Below are 23,251 nucleotides of genomic sequence, written 5' to 3' on the forward strand. Positions count from 1 at the left end.
CAGGTAAATGCACCTGAGACACAACAATATTTCATGAGGCTTGTAGCAATTATCTTAAAGTCCCTGAATGAAGTAACTACTATTTTTGTCACCCTTTTATTTGTATATAATTTTTACACAGTTGATAATTAGCATACTGTATAATCCACATCTTGAAAACAGTTCATAAAATTATACGAAATTTTAAATTGAACTAAGCACATTAAAAAGCTACAGAAAATGGATAAAATTGGTAGCTTGTCCATACAGTGTTTTACCATTGATTTTCCCCAATAAATGCTCTGACACCAAAGAAAAACACAAATAAACTAGCAAGGAAGCCACTTATCTGTCTACTGGTAGAATAATGCACAAATATTAACAAATAATATTTTACCTCTTCTCTTTCTTTTCCTTTCTCTGATGAATTATGGTCAACATTTTCATCACAATCTACAGCTGTGCACTGCATTATTTCCTCAGGTTCCTTCATAAATAAAGGTTTGTCTTCTTGTTGAATCCATTCTTGATACACCTTCACCACCTTCCTCATGGCAGCTGCTTCACATATCGGCAACAGAAATGCCTGAAAGTAGAAAAAGAAAGAAACAAAACACCGTTACAGTATTTGAAATAAGTTGGGCTCTATAATGTACAAGTTCAAAGAGATAAAGATGGATAAAGACAGCCACTGTTGGATCCCAGCATACAAACTATTGCCAAACTTAAATGTTTGCTCACTTTCTTCATATGTAAACTGAAAACATGAAAAAACCCCACATTTAAACAATAAAGCTTATCAAGAAATACTTTGAAAGATAAGAATCCATGTGGGCGTACCTACTTAGCACCTAGCCTGCTGAAATTAAGACCCAAGCACCCATCAAAATATGCAAAACAAATGAGCAGAAATTTCTATTACAACATCTTTCATTCAGAAGATTTGGACAAGTGGAGTTAAATCAGCTCTAAGTGACTAAGAAAAATTCAAGTGACACACAATACTGGTAGTCTTCTATCCTATTTTTAGCTAATTAAGATTTTACAAAACAGTGCCCTTAAAGTGAATTACTCCCTGAAATATTGTATTATTGTTTCTAAAAATCATGCATTTGAGTTGGTTTGATGGCTGATCAGTGCCCTCTTCAGAAGGTTTTCTGTATTGGCTGTGCTGGTAACAAGTAGTCGTAGACCAGAAACTTTTAACACTAGTCAGATTTCAACTAACTACAAATACACTTATCAGAGACCACGATGCCCTAATTATACATTTAGAAGAAGAGATAAACTACACTAACACACAGTTTTACAGGGTCTGTGCTGTGACTGTTGAAAACTAGCTGTCCATGTCTTTAAGGAGGGCCCACTTAACGCAGGTTGTACATTCACTTTGGAAACAGAGATTTCATACCAATTATCACATTAAAAAGAATTCAGCTGTGTATTACAGGATTAAACTGACAAGTTCAATCACATACTTCCTCATCAAGTTTAACATTCTCCTGCAAGTCCATATAAATTTTTTGCACCCTCAAGTCTAAAACGCATAAAACTAGTTCTCTACAGACAATCTTTCCACCACCCTGTACCACTGAAACCTCCTCTTGACAGGAATAACTTAGTCCTCATGTTTTAGAAACATTACAAATATCTTAAGTATTAGAAATTAGTTTACACTGAAAACTCCTGACTAAATAATGATGTAAATAAGATCTCATAATTGGACATGAAATCCAAATCATCTACATAAACTCACAGAGTGACTTTCAAAAAGAATGAAGAAAATTGCCTTTGCTTCTTTTCACTGCAGGGACAGTGAAAAGTAGACCACTGATAATTTATACTGTACATTCAATGTCTTAGACTCTGTAAACCCTTGAGTGTCAGCTGAATTTGGGTAGCTCTGCTATGTCCTTCAGTAATGTGTCCAAACTCTTGAATACAAGGGATGTGGATAAGCTTCTGGCATTTATTTGCCTCATTCAAAAATATTTACTCCATCCAGATAAACAAGTTTTAAAATGTTCAGCTTTCTGCTGTTTAAAGCAATTAGTGTTGTGCATTTAACTTGAAACTTATATATCGTTCTTTACTATTATTCAGAAATATCTGTTTGTCTTTTGATCTATAGCATGGGGAATAAAGAAAGTTTATCTTATTCTATTCTCCCACACTGAACTCTAAGTTACTATTAATGAAGACTCCATATTCTGGCATATGTTCTCAGTTTAAATTTGTTTTAATAGTTTCCAGTAGAGAAATACTATTCTGAGTATGCTCAGCTAACATTTCTGGTTGTAGTGAAGTTAGAAACAGAAGCTGCTACCTTTTATAGCCATCTGTCCTACTCTTCTGATGAACACTATCAAGGAAAAGACATTCGGATGCTTCTAAAACAGCTCTGTAACAGCTGCAGACTCCCACAGGAGGTTTCTGTTAATATGGTTGGCTGTGAGTTCTAATACCTACAGTGTTGATGTATGAAAAGATTAAACATTCCCATCTATGGGGAACTGTGAAGTCCAAGTTAAATGTTGCTAAACTGGTTGCTAAAGACATAAAATTAGAAAAATCAGAAACTGGGGGTATTCTACACAGAATGTATTTCAGAATGTTAGCTTCTTGATTTTTGAAGGCAGGATGACAGAAAAAACCTGTAACTTGGTATAATGTTCTGCTTAACAAGTGCTCTTGAAAGAAAACCATGACATGATAAAAATATACAATATAATAATCAAGATTCTTGCATTCTAAAGAGATTTTTTTACCTGTCGAAAAATCTCAGTTAGAAAATTAACATTGTTTCTTTTAGAAGAGAAGACTTTCCGGACAATTTCAATATCAGTTAAATGCTCTTCATCAATACTGCAGAGGCTGGAAGAACTTGGTTCTCTCTCTGTTAGAGTACTTGTATTGGAATGAGATTGTTCTGGTTCTGCATTTCTATCCTGCTTATCAGTACTGTCATTTTTGCTGTCCTCCCTTGAAGCCATGCTAGCAGCTGCTCTCTGAAAAAAAAGAAAATTAAATATTCCATAGTTCATTTTTAGTACAGCAATAAATCAACAGAATTTAAGCATAATTTAAACAGCACAAAGAATTAAAGAACAAACAAACAAACAAAAGGACTTACTTCATTTCAAGGCTTGTAATGTCCAGGTGATTAAAAACAAATCACAAAATTTGAAAAAAGAAAGTAGCATTGCAGGTCCTTTCAAACTGAATTACTAAACATACAATTTGTTTAGAAATTACTGGTTTTTTTAAACTTTTCATTAGTTGTAATTATTGGAGGAGAGCACACTGCTGACATAACAGTTAAACCAAAAACATGAAAACAAAGATATTTTTGTGTATTTGGTTTTACCTGAATATTCTTTGGCACATTTTCACCTTCCATCCCAGGAATATGAGGTCCTGTATGAGGTTTTGGCTCAAGCCAGAAGGACACCAACCATCGAATGACAATAACACGAGCCTTAATGAAAGGTTCCTTTGTGCAATAGATTGCCTCATTGGTTTCAGCATCTTTCTTAACTATTACGTAGTGTGGCTTTGGTCTCATTTGTGGTATATCTGTACGAAAATACAACATCTTAAAAATACAGGCAGAGAGAAAGATCTGCATAAGAAAGAAATCCTAGAACCATAACCAATACACATGAACTTCCAGAGGTGCAGTTTTGTTGCTTTCACTGTTGCACCACTCATTCCAAGATGCACTGGAATGGATGCAACAGAGAAAATGTCAAGAACATGTAAGACATCAAAATGTAAGACATCAAAACACTTGAATTTTCTCCTAGTAGTTTTATATGAAAGTAGTAGAAATCTACTTTCATATAAAACTAATATATTGACAAATCCAGTCATGGCTACAGTGGGAGATATGTAATTCCAAAATGCAAATGCAATAAACACAGCCTCTTCTGGCCCTGCAAAAGGATAAAGATGAATAGAACAGAGAAATCCTGCTGCAAAGCCACATGAGCTTTGCAGCTTCACCTAGGGCCCCACTTGCACTGGCTAATTTTGCTGGACTTTGCTGCCAGACCACAGGCACGTACATTTTCCTATGACTTAGCTGCAAGATGACTCTGAGGCTTCTATACTGGCTTGTAGGGAATGTAATGAAGGATGCTCAGGGGTACATCAGCTGGCAGGAACTGTGATTGTCTGGGGACTAGAACTGACAACTCCATTTTCGCCATCCCATGATGGTTCAGAACTGTTTAGCTTTTCTCATTCTCTATTGCGCTAGAGTTATCGGTACTCCTGAATCTGCTTCAAAAAAAAACCATGACAGTACTTAACTCAATGTGGATGGAATTAACTTATGTGGTAAAAGCACTACAAAGATGGGGGACGCATGGATAACATTTTTTAATTGTGCGTTTTTCTGTGACTTAACAGTGCAAAATGTCATTTCTGGGTTTTACAGCCCAAGACATGGTGCAGAGTAGTTCTGCATTACCATCATCAACGTGAAGCAGCAATGATACTTTCATGTGCAAATGACATTTCTCTGAAAGTGGTATGCCAACCTACCAGTCCTAGTCCTATAAGGGCAAATATGAGGTATACTCCAAAACAAAAAGACAGATATTTGTGTGAGAACTGATTATAATATGTGCTGTCAGGACACCCTGATGCTAGTGTTTCAGTATCATGATTTCCATCTAGTGACAGCAAAAAGAACTCCAGGAAACTGAAACTGAAACAAACACAAAATAAACAAAAATCCAAACCAAAAAAACAACTAACAAAAAGACAGAAGCATGGAAAAATTATGGTCATATCCATAAACAGAGTGACAGATTGACCAGAGACGGTTATGTCAGCACTGCCTTAACTCTTCTGTAGCCTGCAGTGCACGAGCAAGAGAAGGTTTCCATGGTTTTACAGGCCAACCAGAAAGCAGTTAAAGGATACTAATGGTGAGAATCAAAGAAGATTTTAAAAAGTCACACTGAACAATACAAAGGTATTCCCTGACTGTATCTTCTTAAAGCAAAGTCAAGAGTTGTTTGAAAGGATTCTGTGTAACTTTGCCAGTTTATGATGACAGAATCCAAGAGGGACAAATCTGGACAGCAGTGAAGAAATAATCAACTATTGTCTAAGCAATTATATTATGAGAGCCTTTTTAAGGCATCTAAAGTGCAACCAGTGTATCTGCCAGACTGCTGTAAAGATTCACCTGTTACCATTACAAATACACAAGATCCAGCACCCAAACTGAGGATATCCACACTGGTTTATCTCAGTGTCATTTCAAAAGCCACATACATAAGTAGAGATAGACCCATCATGATGCTGCTAAACTGAGGAATGTTTCCTGTATGAACTTCAAAACTATATCCACACTTTTCAATGAAAGCATTATTTTTAAACCCCATGATTCTTGCGTACCATGTACCTAAGTACATAACAAATGCACAGAATACTCTCTGACAAGTTTACAAATGGTTTATTTACTGCAAATAATAAAACCCCAGTACATTGTTTTCATTCTGTGGAAAGCATCAGGTTAGTAAGAAAATTAAAAATTAAGGTATCTTAAACAAGCATGTGTAACAGTACAATCTGTGAAAAATGAAGAAATGCCTGGTAGCACAGCATTTAAAGATGGAAAAGTCAGTTCTCTCCAGTATCTACTAGCATTCAGCAGAGTGCAAAGGCTGCAATACTGGCAGTATTTTCAGAAGAACAGTAAAACATGCAATAAACATGTTTTTGCAGCACACTGTCTCCTCCTTGTTTCATGATAACCTCTCAGAACATCCTCTTTCTATAACTTGTTTCAACTGCATTATGTGCTGCAGCTGCTTCTCAAATGTATCCTCCTTCCAGCTACTTCTCAAATGTATCCTCATTCCAGCTGCTTCGTGCATTTTCAAATTCTGTCCATCTTGAAAGAAGGTATCAAGTCTTCAGATGAGAACACAGACATAAAACCAAAGCAAAACAGAGCTTGTTAGATGGACTCAAACAGCACAAGAGTAAACATTCCCTTTCCCCAACTTTCCATTTTTTCTTTCTATTGTGTTTTGGGCTTTCCCCATCCCCTGCCCTTCCCCCTCTGGGAACCTGATGTGAGCTGATGACAGAAAGAAAAGGAAGCCGAAGGTGCTGGAAGACATACACAGGGTAGAAAGTGAACAGGCTAGCAAAACACAATGCACGCCTGTAAGCTTTAACCATGCCTAATTTTTAAGACAATAAAGGGTTCATAAGGAATGAAGAGGTAAAGAGAGCCGTACAACAGCCCCCATTAGTGTCTCCCTGTAAATGAAGGAGCCTATCTAAATGGCTTGGAAATGGCACAGAAAGGCACATTACTATGACAAAAGATGGAATGCCCCTAGAATATTACTGCAGTATCTGTAGCTCTTACTAAACAACTTCTAACTCAATCTCAACAGATATTTAACAAAGATTTTACAAACAAAATAAACATTAAGGCAAAAAAAAAAAAAAAAAAAAAAAAAAAAAACAAAAAAAAAAAAAAAAAAAAAAACCAAAAAAAAAAAAAAAAAAAAAAAAAAAAACCAAAAAAAAACAACCCCCCTCAAAAAAAAATCTCATGGGAATTTCTAATGCTGTATTCCTCTTCTAAGTCTGCAATACTAAAGCCAGAATTTGGAGCCACAATACTTAGCCTTCTTGTAACTGGAATGCTTGGTGCTTGTTGCTGTAGGCAACATACTTATCAGGAAAGCAATCTCAGTGCAGTAAACTGTCTCCAGTAAAGCCCTGTATCAATGCTGGCTTACTGAAACTACTGTTCTGATTTGTACCTCACGACTTCTCCTAAATTAAACATTACACCAGTAGCATGAGAACTGTTCTTAGTAGCAGGCTCAGTGCCCAAGTTTGCCCTGCCTTCTGCCTCAAGGCTGTAAATTAAGAACAAGTACAGGATTATTTTGAAATAGTTTGGGAAGATGCGTGCCAGAGAAGAACATATTTGGGGAGAAAAAAATATTCAACTTACCAATGCTTATGCTGTTTTCATCACTGTATCGTTCCAAAAGTCCTCATTATAGTTGCTCACTGTGCACAGTCTAAGGCACTCACAGTAATTCTTGGGATCTGTGCACATTTCTTCTTGTTTCTCATTGTCCTCTTCTTTACTAAGGCCTTGGAAGTTTCTTGTTTACCATTTACAGAAAAACAGAGGACTACAGTAACACTTCTGTGGAAGACTCAATCAAGATCTTCACAGAAAGAGAAAAACAGCATTTCCATATTTCTTGTTCTGAAGCAACAATCAACAGTAGGTTTGCTTTCTCAGCACCGCTTACTGTCCCTCTTGTAGCTATTTTATCACTCAACCTCTTCAGCATCTGCGCAATAACTCTCATTCTACTGTTACTTATGGCTGTATTTATACTGGTTCTTCTCCTGTAGATGAGAAAGTCCAGTGTTTGTCTTTCCCAAGAGAACATGGCTTTGACACAATCATCTCTCAAATTTTAATAAATGTACATGGACCAGAAGAAGCTAAGACCTTTTCAACAAACTTCCCCAACAGCCTAATTTTAGAATATGGAATTGTGTCTGGAGATCACTACTCTGGAGAGTCCTTCTGAGATGCTGCATGAACAGATAAGAAGAATGGTGATGTGACTGTATGACTGAAGTGATGAAATGGTAACTTAAAGCCTGTGTACAAGGTATTGCTTTGCAAAGAGGAGTCTTGAATTCTGTTGGCCTACAACCAACATGTGTATGGGTGCATGCAAACCTGAGAGAACAAAATCAAGATTTGCAAACAACATTCTGGCTTAAAATGTGCTAAAAGCACGGAGTAAAACTCAGGTTTGCTTAGAAAACACTGAATATTCCACTCTTTATATGGAAAGATACATTCTAGCACCATCAGCTTTGAAGACTGTGCTAAACCCTAGCATCATTTAGCATCCGTGCTAGACCCTACTGCAAGGTCTTGATAAATAAAATGAAGTTGGCACAAAAACCTAACTTTGCCCTTTCAGAAATTTGAACAAGCACTGTATAATCCAAACACTATGATTCTGTTCAGATAAAACTAACACACCCAAAGAACAGCACACTAACACCTTTTATTTTTTCAGCAGTGGTTTCTCTTCAGAGCACAACTGATATCAGCAATGGTTACATTAGAGAAAGGTTTTACAAGAACATTTAATTGACTTCATTCAGGTTAACAGAGCAAGATTGACTCTAATGAAAGGGTCAGAAGCTTCCACAAACAAAGAACTCGAAATCATAAACAGGAATCTTAACATGCTCTTCCTTGGCAAATACTTTTGAAGAATGCCCTTCATGGGCAACACAACTCAAACTGAACATTGCTTTGCTATATTGTCTTGTTAAGAGTTAGAAAACACAATTACTTGTCTCAAACATTGCTAAGGCCACAGAAGGGAGGAATTTGTGACAGGAAGGTGCTAATTCCAGGCCTGACAGAGGCAAGATCTGGTTAGCACATCCTGGTTATCACACTCCCTCTGTGACAGACTGTGTGACAAGAAGGACCTGCTTATATGCATATCACCGGTCAAAGAAATATCATCCCAAGTTACGGCAAGGCAGCATCTGCGGCCACCAATGGCCACCAAAGCTCCCCCAAACACACCCCTGTGGACACCTGGAACCTGGACTGTATATCAGCAGTACTGCTGTCCAGGTGTTAGGACCTAGGGAGAAGTTTACAAAGCTTAGGAAGAATGATGTATTAGGAAGAACGATAGTGGATACAAAGAATGCAGAATTTAGGGGCCATAAGAACATTTGGCAGAAGATATGGAAGAAATTATTAAAACCATCTCAGCAATTCTAATGAAATCAGTTCCAGCTGGGTAAAAGGTAATTCCACACTGCATCACCAACCTAAGAAACCCACCATCCCAAAAGAAGAGAAAGACTGAACAAGCAGACTAATTAGCATAAGATGCATTTAACCAATAGAAGATGGAATACTAATTAATAAAAGAACTATATTACTTATTGCCAATAAGCAGTAATTCATTTGTTTCTAAAATGTACAAATACTGAAAAGATTTGACTGTGGACACAGCACCCCCTTCAGCACAGAACTTACTAACAGATGAACAAACCAGGACCCACACCCAACACCAAGCCCAGGGTGAAGGCCCAACAAGACACCCCTGGATCCATGGGTGGTGACCAGCTTCTGCTTCCACTCTTTCTCTCTCCTTTTCCCTCTCTCCCTCTCTCTCTGTCCTTTCTTTCCCCATGCAATCAATGTTACAAAAAAAAGTCAGTACTGTTGAACCAGCATTTGGTCTTGTTGTCACCTTAACTTGGGCAGAGGCATCTCTCACTAATCAGATCATAACATTAGATAAAATGTAATGATTTTATCAGCTGTGTTAACACTTACCAAGTATAGGGTTATACAAGCTGGTCTCCTTACAGATGTTTGGGAAAATAGAAGGTAAGTAGTATTTCTTAAAATTTGAGAATAAAAATGAAAATCCCTTTTCCTGGTTTTCCTTGTTCTTCCATTCTAAACTCTTAACCTTAAAACAAGAATTTGGACAAAGTAAATATCTACAAGTAGAAGAAACAGGTAACTGATGAAAAGCCCTCTTTTTAAGTTATTTCTTTGAAACAAAATCATATATATTTTAATAAACAGTTTTAGAAAGATGAAACAGAAACTAGCTGGGAAATGTCAATGAAACAAAGACCATTCTCTTCCAAAATATTGTTTCAAAATGAACTTGAACACATAAAATACTGAAACCAACAGAAATACACTTGCTTTTGCAGTCATCTTGCCAAAGCAGGGAGCATGCCCAAATTGACTGGTTTTGATGATACTGATTTTATATTTCAAAATGTTTAATTTAAAAAAGAGTAACTACCCATGCCATTCAAAATATTTCTTTGACAAATTTTTAGACATTTTTAGACATTTTGACTTACAAGTGTCCATATAGTCATTATAATAGGTATTTGGATTCATTTGTGTAATTGGCGACATCAAACAAACATTTTTCAACCACAAGCAGCAGAAGATACAACTTTGAAGTTCAGTTACACAAATGTACTTTCATGGATTGTGAGTGCTAAGCATTCCTCTTTATGAAATGTTTTCCTACATGGTAAGCAGTACCAAGCATGGTAAGTGATCCTCAAGAAATACATGAGAATCCATCTTCCTGCAGAGCTAGGTAATCTACCAAATCTATCACAAATAATATAAAGGAAGACTCCCTTCTCTCTCTTTTTTTTTTTTTTTTTTTTTTTTTTTTTTGAAAGGAAGACTCCCTTCTCTTTTTTTTTTTTTTTTCCCTTTCCCCTCTACTTCTCCATTTCTTACTCAAAGGCCACAGTTCTATTATGATTCACTTTCAGGGCAACAGATGTCTAGAGTGGAATATATATGCATATATTTCACCCCCAATATAACTCAACAGATAGCTGAGATATATATATAATTTAGTGACACAAAGTCCTTTATCAGAACTTAGTATCAAAGAACCTTGCAATTATCAGTGGCCTCTAAAGGGACTTCAGAGAACTACTTCAGCACTCATACAGCAAACAAGCTCTATGACACCTGCCTCAATGACTTATGGGAATTTAAATATAATACTAACAATTTATTACAGAAAAGGCAGTTGTCTTCAAAAATATAAGACAACTATGTTTTTCTATTTTTCTTCAAAGTAAATAGCCAGCATTAAGCTAACCCTACAGATCACAAGTATGAAGACCTCTATTCAAAGTGGGAGATGCTGGAAGCAATAAAATGAGGCTGGAAATTATTCCAGCATGGCAAGTGCACCGAGAAAGATGGATAAAGGGAAGCCATGAAATGTTTAACATATATTTGTACACTGTCCACCTTCTCTAGCAAAACCTGTCTAAGTGTGAAGAAAAATTTATAGGTACCCAGCTGGGTTCTGAGGGACAAGTCTGACACTGAAGGCAGGACCAGCAACACCTACCATGTCATGCAGCACATGACAGCACAGCAGGCTCAGAAGCTGCATGTGCTAACTGGCCGGCAAATCAATTACATAACATGTAACAGCTGAGCCACAGTTTTTGACAGAAGATGTTGCTATGCCCCATACTGGCTGAGATCATGGAATTGTCAAACTCCAAAGGGAAGAACATGATGTGTCCGAGTTGCACACCATGGACTAAATACTCATTCAACTCTTCATTTTCTGCACACAGTTGATCCACTGGTTGAAGGCAACTGGACAGGGAAGGGAAGATGAAAATGAGAATGGAGCTGAAATCAGTATTGCTAGAAGTGACTGACAAGTCTTGTTTTGCCTCCGTGCTACAATCTGATGGAAGATCCTCTGGCAAAAGATCTAGGAATCTTCACACAGAAGACAAGGGAACATTTTTCTAGAAGAATTTGCTATTTATAAAAAAGGGAGTGGCAAGGAAGGATTCTTCAAAACATTTTTATATGCATTTGCAGTGCTGCAAGTAAAAAACTTACTGTAAAGAACAAAGAGGTGTAAATTGTTTCACACTTGTTTGCTTGAAAACTATGGAACATACCTGAATTACCATGTACTTCAAAAGTGCTTCTAAAAAATAGCTTGTTAAATCTTCTTGTCCTTTATCTCCTGATTGCGGAGGAACAAGTGGAGTGATTTCTTCTATAGTCACTTGAGCTATTTAAAGAAAAAACAGAAGTACATTTAACATTTAGACCGTTTCTTCTCATGCGCAAACATCTATGAAGTTATGAAAGTAGAAATGCACTGCAGCAGCAGAGACAGTCACAGGTAAAACAGTCCACCCATAGATTAATGAAAATCAGGAAATTTTAACTTCTAAACCACCATGGATCTAATTTCTTACATATATAAAAAGCACAGCAGACAATAAGTAGGTATTCTCTATGCACTTTTGGAACCTACCTGCCAACCCCAAATTTTTAAAAATTTTTTTTAAATTTTGTTTGGAATTTATGCAAACAATAGTGTAACACCTGTGCTACACAAATGCCAAATCTTTATATCTTTCACCATTTTCCCATTTAGCAGTTGATCAGTTACATTTCCTTTAAGTTTTACTATCTGTATTCTTCTTTGCCTCTGCAGTAAAGCTAGTTCAGAGTTGATTTTTCTCCTGCTCCTGTAGTTAGATGTTCACATTTCAATCTTTGCACTCTGAATTTCTTTGCACTCCGAATTTCACAAGATAACTCCAAAAAGGGCTTAAGTAGGCAGCAAAATTTTACTTGCAGAGCTATCCTGCCATGAAATTTGTCTGGTGTGTTCCAGCAAATTTAATTACTAGTCATGGAGATGCTGCTTTCCTCTACAAGCAATAAAATACTCAAATACTAAGAGAAGATGGAAAGAAGGCAAATCACAACATTCAGGGGAAAAAGCATTCAAGTTTTTAGTCCTATTTATGTGAATGCACAGTTTGCAGTTACATTCAAAGACACCATCCAATTGCAAATCATTAATAAATGAGCTTCAAATCCCACTATCAAGAATAAATTGAGTTAGGAGGCACTTTAATACTAGAGTGTACAAAGGAAAAACTGTCCTAAGAATCACCTTAAGAGAAAAATCATCCTCACTCTATTGATTAGAGCCAAAATAATTACCTTACCATTAAAAAAAACCCGAACAAACAAAACCCCAGAAAGTATAAAAACCTCATCTCAGAATGGTCAAGCTTTTCCACTCATGCAAACCTTTTAAGACCTCAAGTTTTGCAATTTACAAGGTCTGTTTCTTTTTGAAGATTCTAAGTTGCAAGAATACGACAACTTTAATTACCTGGTGATACACAGACACATTTGTCCTTATACACTGGCCTAACAACCACCCATTCTCTTGAAGGGCACACCAAAAACATCTTTGCGCAGCCTGCCCCCTGGAGGATGAACAGAGCCAGTGCAAGTGTACAGCACAAGGAGAATTCACCTGTGCAAGTTTGCAGTAAATGCAGGATCCTCTTGCAATTTTTAAGAATTACACACAATTGGTCAGTTTATTTTCACCACTATGCATTAAGTTACAATAACCAACCTGGAGAAAAAAACCCCAACAACCACAAAAAACAACTAATTCTGAACAACAACAAAAACTACAATAACCAACTTGGAGGGAAAAACCCCAACAACCACAAAAAACAACTAATTCTGAACAACAACAAAAAAGACAGAAATTGCTACAGAAGACCTGACAAACTGCTAAGAAACTCATCTCAGCTCCATTATCTCCCTGGGTATGTATGTGTATCAGTTACTTCAACCTCCCTCGTCTGTGACAAGATTTGAATTATGTTGAGGATTGAGTAATATTACCAAATTACTTACTTTCTTGGACATTAAGGGGAGGGTTAATGAGATTATCTAGTGTTCGGGGGCCATATTCAGACTGTGGTGATGAAAATCCAGGAATCAAGCAAGAAAACATCCATAATTGTTCTCTACTACAGTTATTTTGAAGTGCTTGCAGCCACAAAAGAAAGAGACGCACACCCTCTCGACGTATCTTAAAGGAAAAAACATGGAATAAGTTATCTTGTGCCAGAAAAAACAAAAAAGCATTTGTCCTGAAGGGAGAAGGGGAGAGATAAAAAAAATTATGACAGACAGTATGACCCCCAGCAATCAGCAGAGTGAAACTAACACATCTGCTGCTCCTGATGAAATGCAAGGGCAAGCCTGGCACCTTCACTGCTGTTTGCCTCAAAGAACTTCTCACAGGAGTTTCTCTGAAAGAAGAGGAAGAAAACCAACATGTCTTGTCACTTGCTTGACTACACCACTGCAAGATGCCATATGAATTTTTCAGAAAATACAAAGACCAACATAAAATTTCTAAATATGTTCATTAATTATAACAACTGACCGAGTGAGCACTCTGTACCAGAAAGGCCGTTTCTACCAGCTTCCATTTCTTCTTCAAAAAAGGTAGAGTCCTAGAGCACTCCCTTCCTGGCTCTCATACTGGAGAATATCAGTACCAGAGAAGCCTGCAGGTGGTTTACAGAGGAGTGGTGCAGCTGTTTTGTCCCAACCATTCAAATTACCCACCAGCAGGCCTCTCTGGCACAGATAATCTTCCACTTCCAAGGTAGACTGAGCCCCAAAATCAGCATCCTTGCCCTAACAATGAACAATCAATACTTACTACTTTGTTAATGCAAAATCCTCGAAACTGCTGGCTACACTATATAAACACATTACTACTGTAAGTAGTTTTACTGAGATAAAGCTGATGATTTGGAGTCATTCTTGCACGATACGCAAGTCATGATCTAGTTCTCATTCCTAGGTTTTTACTGTAAAAATTTGCCCTTAAGTTCTTATTTCTATTTTTAAGTATTGTAGACAAAATTGCATGCAACTTTTTGCAGTACCTTTAATGAATTTCCAGTGTGAAGAAGCTTCTTTAAAATCAACCCTAAAAAAAAAAGGAGAAAAAAAATTTGTTTGCTTTTATTCTTTCTACATTAAGTAAAATGTCAGAGTTCTCGGTCAGACTTGATAGCCACTTTTAAACAAGTCCTTGGCAATCTCCAATTTAATCTTGGTGACCTTGATACCTTCAAGCAACTGACTCTATGCCAGAAGGGAAAAAAAATCAAGTATCACCTTTCACAGCCTACTCATAGAATTTTTTCTCAAAGACTTTTGAGATGTGAACATTAAAAGTAAATCAAGTCATCACAATGCATAAAATCAGAATTCCCTATTTACAAACATCTCATGTCAGTTTTGAAATGTATTACTAAGAGAAAGAAAATAAGGAAAAAAAAATTTCAAACTCCAAACTTTTCACCTGTCCTTGTTCTTTCTCAGCCACTCTTCTATTTCTATATTCCCAGATATAAATCTATACAGAAGAGTATTCATTACATTGGCGGGGGGGGTTTGTCTGTTTTTTTTTTTTTTCTTTTTTATTTTCCTTCACCTAGCTTGCAAAATTCTCTGGACCATAACCCCTGTTAAGCCTCTTAAACTTTAAGGAAATGAATGGCATAGTAGCCACTAACTGGTAGCTACTAATAAAAAGTAAAATGAAAGGGAGAGGGAAAGGGAGAGGGAAAGAAAATCAACTTACCAATACTATGAAATTGCCACCTCTGATGAATCCTTTCAGGAAGGAGTTGTAAAATTTTCTAAAAAAACCAAAACCCAAGGATGTATGTTGCAGATATCACTCTTGAAAGACCAAACAGCCCTTTCACAAGGCCACAGATCAGAAGCTGAAGCATCAACTTAGAAAATTCCCACAATGTTTTCCTTGGAAGCATTGTTGTCCTTTCAAGGTGACCCCATTCCTAATGTTAAGAAGCCCAAAGGCTCTGACAGCCTGTCTGTAAGTCCTGCACTGGAGACTTCAGATGTCACTGCAGGTCATCTGGCTGCACTACTCCTCTGACAGACACTGCTGCTTAAACATAGGGAATGGAATGAGATCAGGGTCTGTCTCAGCTGCTCTGGTTCACAACAGATTGCATTAAGTTATTTCACCTTTCTAACGGCTTCAGGTAGGATGTTCAGCTGTCTACTTGCCTCTGTGGCACAAGCAAACATGTGCTTCAGCCTTCTCCACCAAGGGGAAATAAGCCCTCATTTTTACTACAGCAAAACAGTGAAGACAAGACCTCTACAAATAGAATGATCATCTCCAGAAACAAGAAACACAGCACAGTTAGTAATTCCAAATCTACCATGTAAGACTTGCAACATTTACACTAGAGGCATTTGCAACTTGTAAATAACCTGATTTTTCCTGGCTGTGCCCTCCAGCACACCATGCAAGTGCTTCCAAAGCACAGATCACCTAATATTCCTTTATGCAGGAACTAGTGAACAAATGAACTAGCTCTTTTTCATATTCACCAGTGTACCTCACTAATAAAAAATAACAACTGAATTTGTACTCAACCATGTGATAAGCATTGATCAGCTCTTAACCTTGCATATTTTTAAGAAACACAATCCTTGCTCTATAATTAGAAGCCTCCATCAAAAAGAAGAGACAAAAACGTGACGTTCTAAGCTATTTCTAAACCATAGTGTCTGCTTAGAAATGTTCTGATTTTATTAAATTATTTCATTAGTGTCTATTGCATCTTAATTATGTCAATATATGCTTTTGGAAAGAATATAATGAAATGCAATTTTCAAATAATATTTTTTAAAATAAGGAATATTTTTTTAAAGGATCTATAAAAAAAAATTCTGCAGTAGCAATCTATTATGAGAAAAATCAGAGATAACATGCAATAAAAAGGTCAAAAACATCATGACTAAACAGAGATCACCTTTCCATGAATTTCAATGTGTATAACACATGATGGGGAAATACCACCACCAAAGAGTAATCAACTATCTAGAGACACAAAAACATGTTTTTCCAGTTTAGACATCTTGCAAAACCGCAAGTCAAATTTTTATTTTTAAAACAAAGCACATAAATTCAGCCCTATGCAGAAGTAAGACAGAATGCAGTTAAATGCAAAGTGTATTTACAGATAACTGTAGAATAATAGGACTTAAAGCAAAAAATATTGAAAATATCTTACCTCAAAAATAAAAAGAATAGAATCTAATTCTTCTCTCTGAGACTTGTGACCTAGTTGCAAAAATAAATAGTTAAAACAGTTAAATATAAATAGAAGATGCACTTTCATTATCAAAACAAAGATCCTTAAATGTGTTTATACAACCATAACTTTGCACTGCTTCTACAAATAAAAATTATACTCCACAAATACAGTGTATAGCAGCTACAATTTGCATAACTTCCTGTTGTGGCATCCACAACTGGGAGAGATTAAGTCGCACAATATCTTGTTAAAGAATAATTCTGCAGAATACAAAGTATAACACATTAAGAATCCTCACTTTGCAAAAGGGCAAACACAGTCATCAGAGAACAAACACTTTTTGCTCACCTCCACTGAATGCATATCTCACTGCTCTGCCTTCATTTGCAAAGTTAGTTCTTAGACATACTTCTGCACGATTGATGTTGTCATTTGTGACCACACAGAGCTTTATTTATAGCACCCTACTTTATTTCATAACAAAGGCACAAGCATCAAAACAAAAAGAGTTCTGTCTGAAATACTTACCTTTTTGTTTAAGGCCCACTTCAATAGTCACAAAGTTTTCGAAGAACACATAATATATATGTGAAAAATGTAGGTCAAAAAACTGTTTGAGATCAATTGATTCTGCATTGTCTGAAAAACAGAACAGAACATTATTTATATTTATTTCAAATATTCAGAGTCAACCACTACACACCATTATCCAGCAGTAAGAACTGAAGATATTTAAAATAAAAATTATTGGTTTTTAAATAAATAACTGAATAATTAAAGAAACCATTGAAGTTTTAATTCTTTACTCTGAGGCTAATGAAATTCAGTATGGCATGCCGTAAGTGCCGAGTGAATTTTAGAATGGGAAGCAGCATCTTCTTGCACACCCATTGTTTGCATGATAGTAATGCCAACAAATGCCAGTCATGAACCCAAATTCCATCAGGACTAGCACTGTACAGATGAATCTGTTTTCAATTGTTAATTTAATAGAAATAAAGCTTGTGACACTGCCCAAACTCTACAACAGAAAGACCATCACAATCTCCAACTGCAATTACTAAGCACAACTAAGTTTACTAAAGAAAGTGGAAGAAGGATGTTAAGTGAGGAACACATCTGCTCCATTGATAGATAAGCTGGGAGGATGCAAACAGCAGCACTGGATTCCCACTGTTGCCTTCTTATTCCCTCCAAGTTTCAAGATGCACTTTACTTTCTAGTCTGGTTTAGTCCCTCACACTCCTTTGATTGTGTGGTCTAGGGAAATCAGAAAATGGGATCTCAGGGATACCCTGAGGCAGAAACATCACTCTAAATATAGGGGAATGTGCTTTCTTGTGTACCCCAGGAAGCTTTCCAGACTCTCTTCCTTAACCCTCTAGATGGTTTTCTGCAAATTCCTGACATAGAAATACACAGTGATTTATCCAGATTAATTTTAAAGTGATCACTTTAAACAATCAAGCCTTAGTACAGACTGTCTAGACACTCCCTGTCCTGTTATTCAACTACATAAGACTTGAGAAACTAGGTGGATAAAACAATACCATGGAAGCACAGAGGAACAGGAAGACAGCATTTTAAATGACAAAACGCTCCTTATTCAGAATACTGATGTGTAACAAACAAAAGCAAAACATGAAGAAAGGTGAGTCAAACAAAACCTTTATACCCATTCACCAGCTGTATACACTGAAACATCCTCTTTCACCGTCTTCTAAAAAGCTCCTTCTAATTCTGTATTGGATCACAGAGTTTTTAAGCCTTTTTAGAATGACATCAATTTTTATCATCTCACATGACTGGATATATAAATGGTAGAGTATAAAGTCAGGAACAATGAACTGAAAGGATGGCCAAAAGCATGGCTTATTTTCAGTTATGTTTTCTTATATAGCTCTAAAGGACTATTAACTCAATTTTGACACAAGTTTTGCTAAAAAAGTTTCCAACACAGCTTTAACTTTTGCTGTATCACAGCATTCTGCCAACATCCTGCATAATGAGTGCAGTAGAGCCAGGGTGCTCTTGGAGCAGATAGTGCTATATCAGCATCCAAGATCAACTCTTAAGCAAGGCAGCTCAGCTGGAATAAACAGTGGTCCAGAGCAGCAAGTATGTGCCTGACCATCCACAGGCTTACCAAACCCCCGGGTTTGCAGAAACTGCCACACCACCTACAGATCAGCAGCTGAACTGCTACAGTTTAGGACAACAAAAACCAATTCCACTTCAAAGAAGCTGAATGATGATTTTCAGTTGATCAGGGAAAGCACACAAAATGGAGCTGTGACTAGAGCATAGGCACAACCATTACAACTGCTTCCACTCATGGGTAGAGCCCTAAGTGAGTTCTAGGCTAGGGACAAGAAAATACCAGAAGAAAAATCAAAAGTTTGAGATGGAAGGATTAAAGAAGAAAAAGAAAGCAAGAATTGAGGCTTTCAGGAGAAAGAAGGGTGACAGAAGGTATCTTGTAGTTTATAGGACTATATAGGGATTGCATGTAGACAGCAGTGGAATGGTTCACTCAGTGCAAAGGTGCAGAAAATACTGATTCCAAATACTGAAAAGGATAGGAAGCAGTTAAACAGGGTCTCTTCCAATCAAAACACAAGAGTGCTGCATTTTTGCAGACATGTTAAATGTTTTGTTTCCTGAAACAGGCCCTTATTCTTTCCTCAGACATGGGTCGGCTCTGAAGCAGACCAACAGAAAAACCCCAAATGCCTCAACCAAATGTATTCTTTTAAACACTCAATCTTAACACAACAGTCAGTAATTTTTGGAGACGCTATTCCTAAATTCTTCAGGAAACAAACTGAAGGCTTGTCTTCATAACCAGCTGAACAGTGACTGTCATTTTACCACATAATTGCATATGCACAACTGGTACTGTGGTAAGACATTCTGCCTTTCAGTGGAAGGTGAAGTGTAATTTCAGAAGTCTGTCCTTTTAAAAATTTTTTGTTAGTTTGTTTTGTATGTATTTAAGAAAAATGTGTCAAACACCTCAAAAATGATTGAAGAAGCATTGGTAGACCTGTATTACTACCACTAACACCCAATTAACTTTAAAAGCATACCTTCAAAATATTGTTATAGCTTGCAAGACTCGGAGGAGAGTAAAAAATTCCTTGACTTCGCAATTTCTACAGCAAATGCATTTCACTCTGATTCCTTTCTAAGATCACACTTGATAGCAAAATCAAAAGCAAGTTTTTAAAATTGAAACCAGTTAACAACAACTATATTCTGTAATAAATACTATTGCTTCAGATGGAAGAAAGTATAACATTTTATTTAATGGGAATTTTATTCTTTTATTAAGTGAAAATAATGCTTTTTAAGAAACCCACTAACTCCTTTTGTTAATGCTGAAAACCAGCTTTCCTCCTAAGGGAGGGAAAACAGTTGTTCATCTGACAGGCTTGCCACCTACAGCAAAAGGAAACATCTGCTCATCATCAAAGGATGCCTATAGTGACTCAGTAAGCTGCTGGTGTGCAAATTTGGAACCTTGCATTTGTTGAGAAGTTTAAAATTCACATTGACACGAATCATGGCAAGAAGGAGAAGGGCAAAAATTAGCAGATACAGCATGGAGATAATTATGTAGACCTTAAGAGGGCTTGATCTGGCCACCTGTACACATCATTCAATTTCACAGCTATATCTATACTGAACACAGTCCACACACTAATGCATGGAGAGAATACTGCTCTCCTTGATTACTGTACCATTAAAACTCCCAGTTATATGCTGCTGTTATAGCTTCCTTCCTTAAGTAAGGATTTGGGGTTTTTTCCCAATGTCTCTAAAATATTCAGTTTACCTTTATTCTTGTTATCAGCTAAAAAAGCATCTCCTCAATTCTCATGTCACAACCATTTTCTCCAATACCATCTCACTGTCTCTTCTCTGTGCTCTCTCAAAGTATCATGCATGTTGCATAGATGTAAAAGTCTTTTCTCTACAAGCAGCATATCCTTTTCAGACAGCCCTGAACTGAGAATTTGCAGGAAGTTGCTCCTCTGCTTTGGCTACTTAAGTATTTTGTCTTTTTAAGAAAAGAGACATAGCCTTTTTTTAATGTGAAATGGGATTAAACAGAAACAGGCTTTCCTCTACAACTTCCAGTGCATTCCTATTTTTTCATTTTAAACAAAAGCACTTTATATTCTTCTACCACAGATCATGTAACTAACACAAACTAATTCTTCTACCACAGATCATGTAACTAACACAAACTAATGTACTCCTTGCGTTCTCACTTATGTCCAGACTCGGAGGAGGGAAGGACGCAGAAATAGATCTGGCACCATATGAAGCAGTTAGAAAAGCTCCTCAGAATGTGAAAGGGAAAACTGGGACTCCAAAGGGAGGTAAAAACTGAAGTTTCTACTGTACAAAGCACAGGTTCAATACACTAAAATCCAGATTTTCAGCATTTCGTGAAAGCCGTGTGTCAAGAAAATGCAGTTTTCTCCATGCTTTACAACAGCAAAAAACATGGATCTTTGCTGCTTTTTCCTTAACAATTTTCTGTAATTTAAAAACTGGTACAAATCTGATCTCCATACTATCTCTGTGTTCAAGGGTGCTTTTTTTTTGTTTTGGCAGGGTTTGCTTTAATTTTATATTTTAATTGTTTACCTTTAAAGTTCTGTCCTTTGCAGAAAAGTACTAGCTTACTTGCTTTACAATATTTTAATTTCACACAGTATTGTGTCTCTTTGTGCTTACATGTCATTTTCTCCTTGAAACAAACCCTGCCAAAACAGATTTCAGACATATATTTAAACTCTTCTGAAAAGAACTCTCATCATTTCACAGTGCATTGCAGAAATTAAATAAAACAGTCTGTATCATTACAGATTAGGTTGTGGCTAATTTTGTGCTCTATTTTAAGAGTTTTAGAATGTAATACTACGTTTATAAGTAAAATTGTGAGAGCACTTAGTATAATGAAAACATTTTCCTGTCTAATTCCAAGACTTGCTGGCTTTCAAGTCACTTTCCCTTGCCCTTACCAAAACCCAAACTGACAACTGCAGCAAACAATGACCTGGAAGACCGCCAGAATTCTGGATCTATTTTTGTAAAGCAGAGGCCTGCCGTGGACTGACACGGTCAGTATCAACCCCTGTAACAAAGTGGTGCCACCAGAAAGCAAAGGTTTCTATGTTCTCAATGGATAATCAAACTTATTAATTCTTAATTCTCCATGCTGAAATATTTAAGGGTTTCTTTAGAACAAAACAGTAGAGAGATCTGGTTACATAAGGACCGTCTCGAATAGAAAAGCATGTAACTGAGAAAGGTTAAGCGGAAAACCTCGGGAACTAACTGGTGGCTCTGGCATAGTTAAGAGACTGCCAAAGTGAAAGAGCCCTGATAACAGACCACAAATGCAAATCTATCACACAAACGCTTCACATTAGCCCTTACTGTTTCAGAGCTAACCAACAGCTATTTAGCAAAAGCATTTTTTAAAAAAAGGTAATTTTGTCAAATAAAATATTCTTGAAGGTTTTGGTACTGAAAAAGGAATGTAACTTAAAGAAATCTTCTGATGGGCTTCTATTTTGCATCAGACAGGTCTGAACTCCTGATCACAATCTTTACATACAAATGAAAAAAAAAATCACAAATGAATAAGTAGGTTAACAGAACCAATGAACATCATCTGCGTACATACTGGTACAACACCAGTGCCCTACAGGAATGAGCAGAAGCAGCTGCCAGCTTCCCAAGCGAATTCTCTAATGATGCTTGCAGACTCAGAGTTACACTAGTAAACTCTTAAGAAATCCACAACAATTCACACGTGTTCCAGAGCTTAAGCTTTTATTTAAGCAACTTCAAACACTTCCATAGTAATGCACATATTTTCATTCCGAACTGTCAAAGCTAAACCTACACACCTTTCCTTTGCAACCGAGTGGTCAGAGCCTCCCTTTTGTCTGCCCTGGAGCTTTGATCTGGCTCCAGCCCTCAGCCTTGCAGTTCAGCAGCCCTCGCCACTGCTGAACTCTGCAAGTCGAGTGTAACATTAGCCAAAATACTGAAGCAGAGTAAATCTTCCCCCTCTGCTCCTGACCAAAACATGTTCAGGGTTAAAGTCAAGAGTGACAGAACATGAAGCCCGAGTCCTTACACTTCATGCAATCCACATCCAGATCCCTGAGCAGTGAGCGGTGACATGTTCTCTGCAGTTAGACTAACCACGAAAGAAAAAAAAAATCTACGACTCCTGCAAAAAAATCCCCAAAACCTTGCACACCCACCGGAACTCCAGGTAGCTACTTTTGTTGTAGCTCCCCATTTGTTGTCACTTTAACAATGATAAAACATTTTTCATTTATGACTGAAATTGATGATGTGCAACACCAATGAATGCCATCCAGCTGAAGCATTAGGGCTAACTGCCAGCGAAATAGATTTCTTAAATTAAAATCCCTTTAAATGAATGCAGTCTTTGTTTAAGTATATTGTTTAATATTAAACAATATATCAGAATGGAAGTCCAATGCAGTCCATTTCATTCTGTCCCATGTAATTTGACTTTTCCCTTTCAAAGACTATTTACATGAGATGTCCAGCACTAACCAATCACCAAGAAAACAAAACAAAATGATAACATAAACTCCCTACACTTTAGTTACTCTGTTTTCTCACATTTTGCAATTATTCT

General features: G+C 36.8%; 1 protein-coding gene across 14 annotated transcripts in view; it reads right to left on the bottom strand.

The window, feature by feature from the left end:
* RALGAPA1 (Ral GTPase activating protein catalytic subunit alpha 1) overlaps nt 1-23,251 on the bottom strand; it is a 130,612-nt gene that overhangs the window by 102,009 nt on the left and 5,352 nt on the right. For 12 of the 14 annotated variants that reach the window (XR_005955485.1, XR_005955484.1, XR_005955479.1 and 9 more), the window contains exons 2-11: nt 17,080-17,190; nt 16,528-16,577; nt 15,057-15,114; nt 14,353-14,396; nt 13,304-13,481; nt 11,521-11,636; nt 9,371-9,509; nt 3,347-3,555; nt 2,748-2,987; nt 377-565 (exon numbers count right to left, since the gene is read on the bottom strand). Coding sequence is in view for 4 of the 14 variants with exons in the window: in XM_041471840.1 (XP_041327774.1) it covers nt 377-565; nt 2,748-2,987; nt 3,347-3,555; nt 9,371-9,509; nt 11,521-11,636; nt 13,304-13,481; nt 14,353-14,396; nt 15,057-15,114; nt 16,528-16,577; nt 17,080-17,190 (1,334 nt within the window). In the remaining 10 variants the exon portion in view is untranslated. Of the gene's footprint in view, nt 1-376; nt 566-2,747; nt 2,988-3,346; nt 3,556-4,046; nt 4,126-9,370; nt 9,510-11,520; nt 11,637-13,303; nt 13,482-14,352; nt 14,397-15,056; nt 15,115-16,527; nt 16,578-17,079; nt 17,191-23,251 lie in introns of those variants that run through there. The other 2 variants (XR_005955481.1, XR_005955482.1) reach the window with 2 other exon arrangements.

The sequence above is a fragment of the Pyrgilauda ruficollis genome, unplaced genomic scaffold, assembly GCF_017590135.1.
Source record: "Pyrgilauda ruficollis isolate IOZ18807 unplaced genomic scaffold, ASM1759013v1 scaffold28, whole genome shotgun sequence".
Classification (NCBI taxonomy): domain Eukaryota; kingdom Metazoa; phylum Chordata; class Aves; order Passeriformes; family Passeridae; genus Pyrgilauda; species Pyrgilauda ruficollis.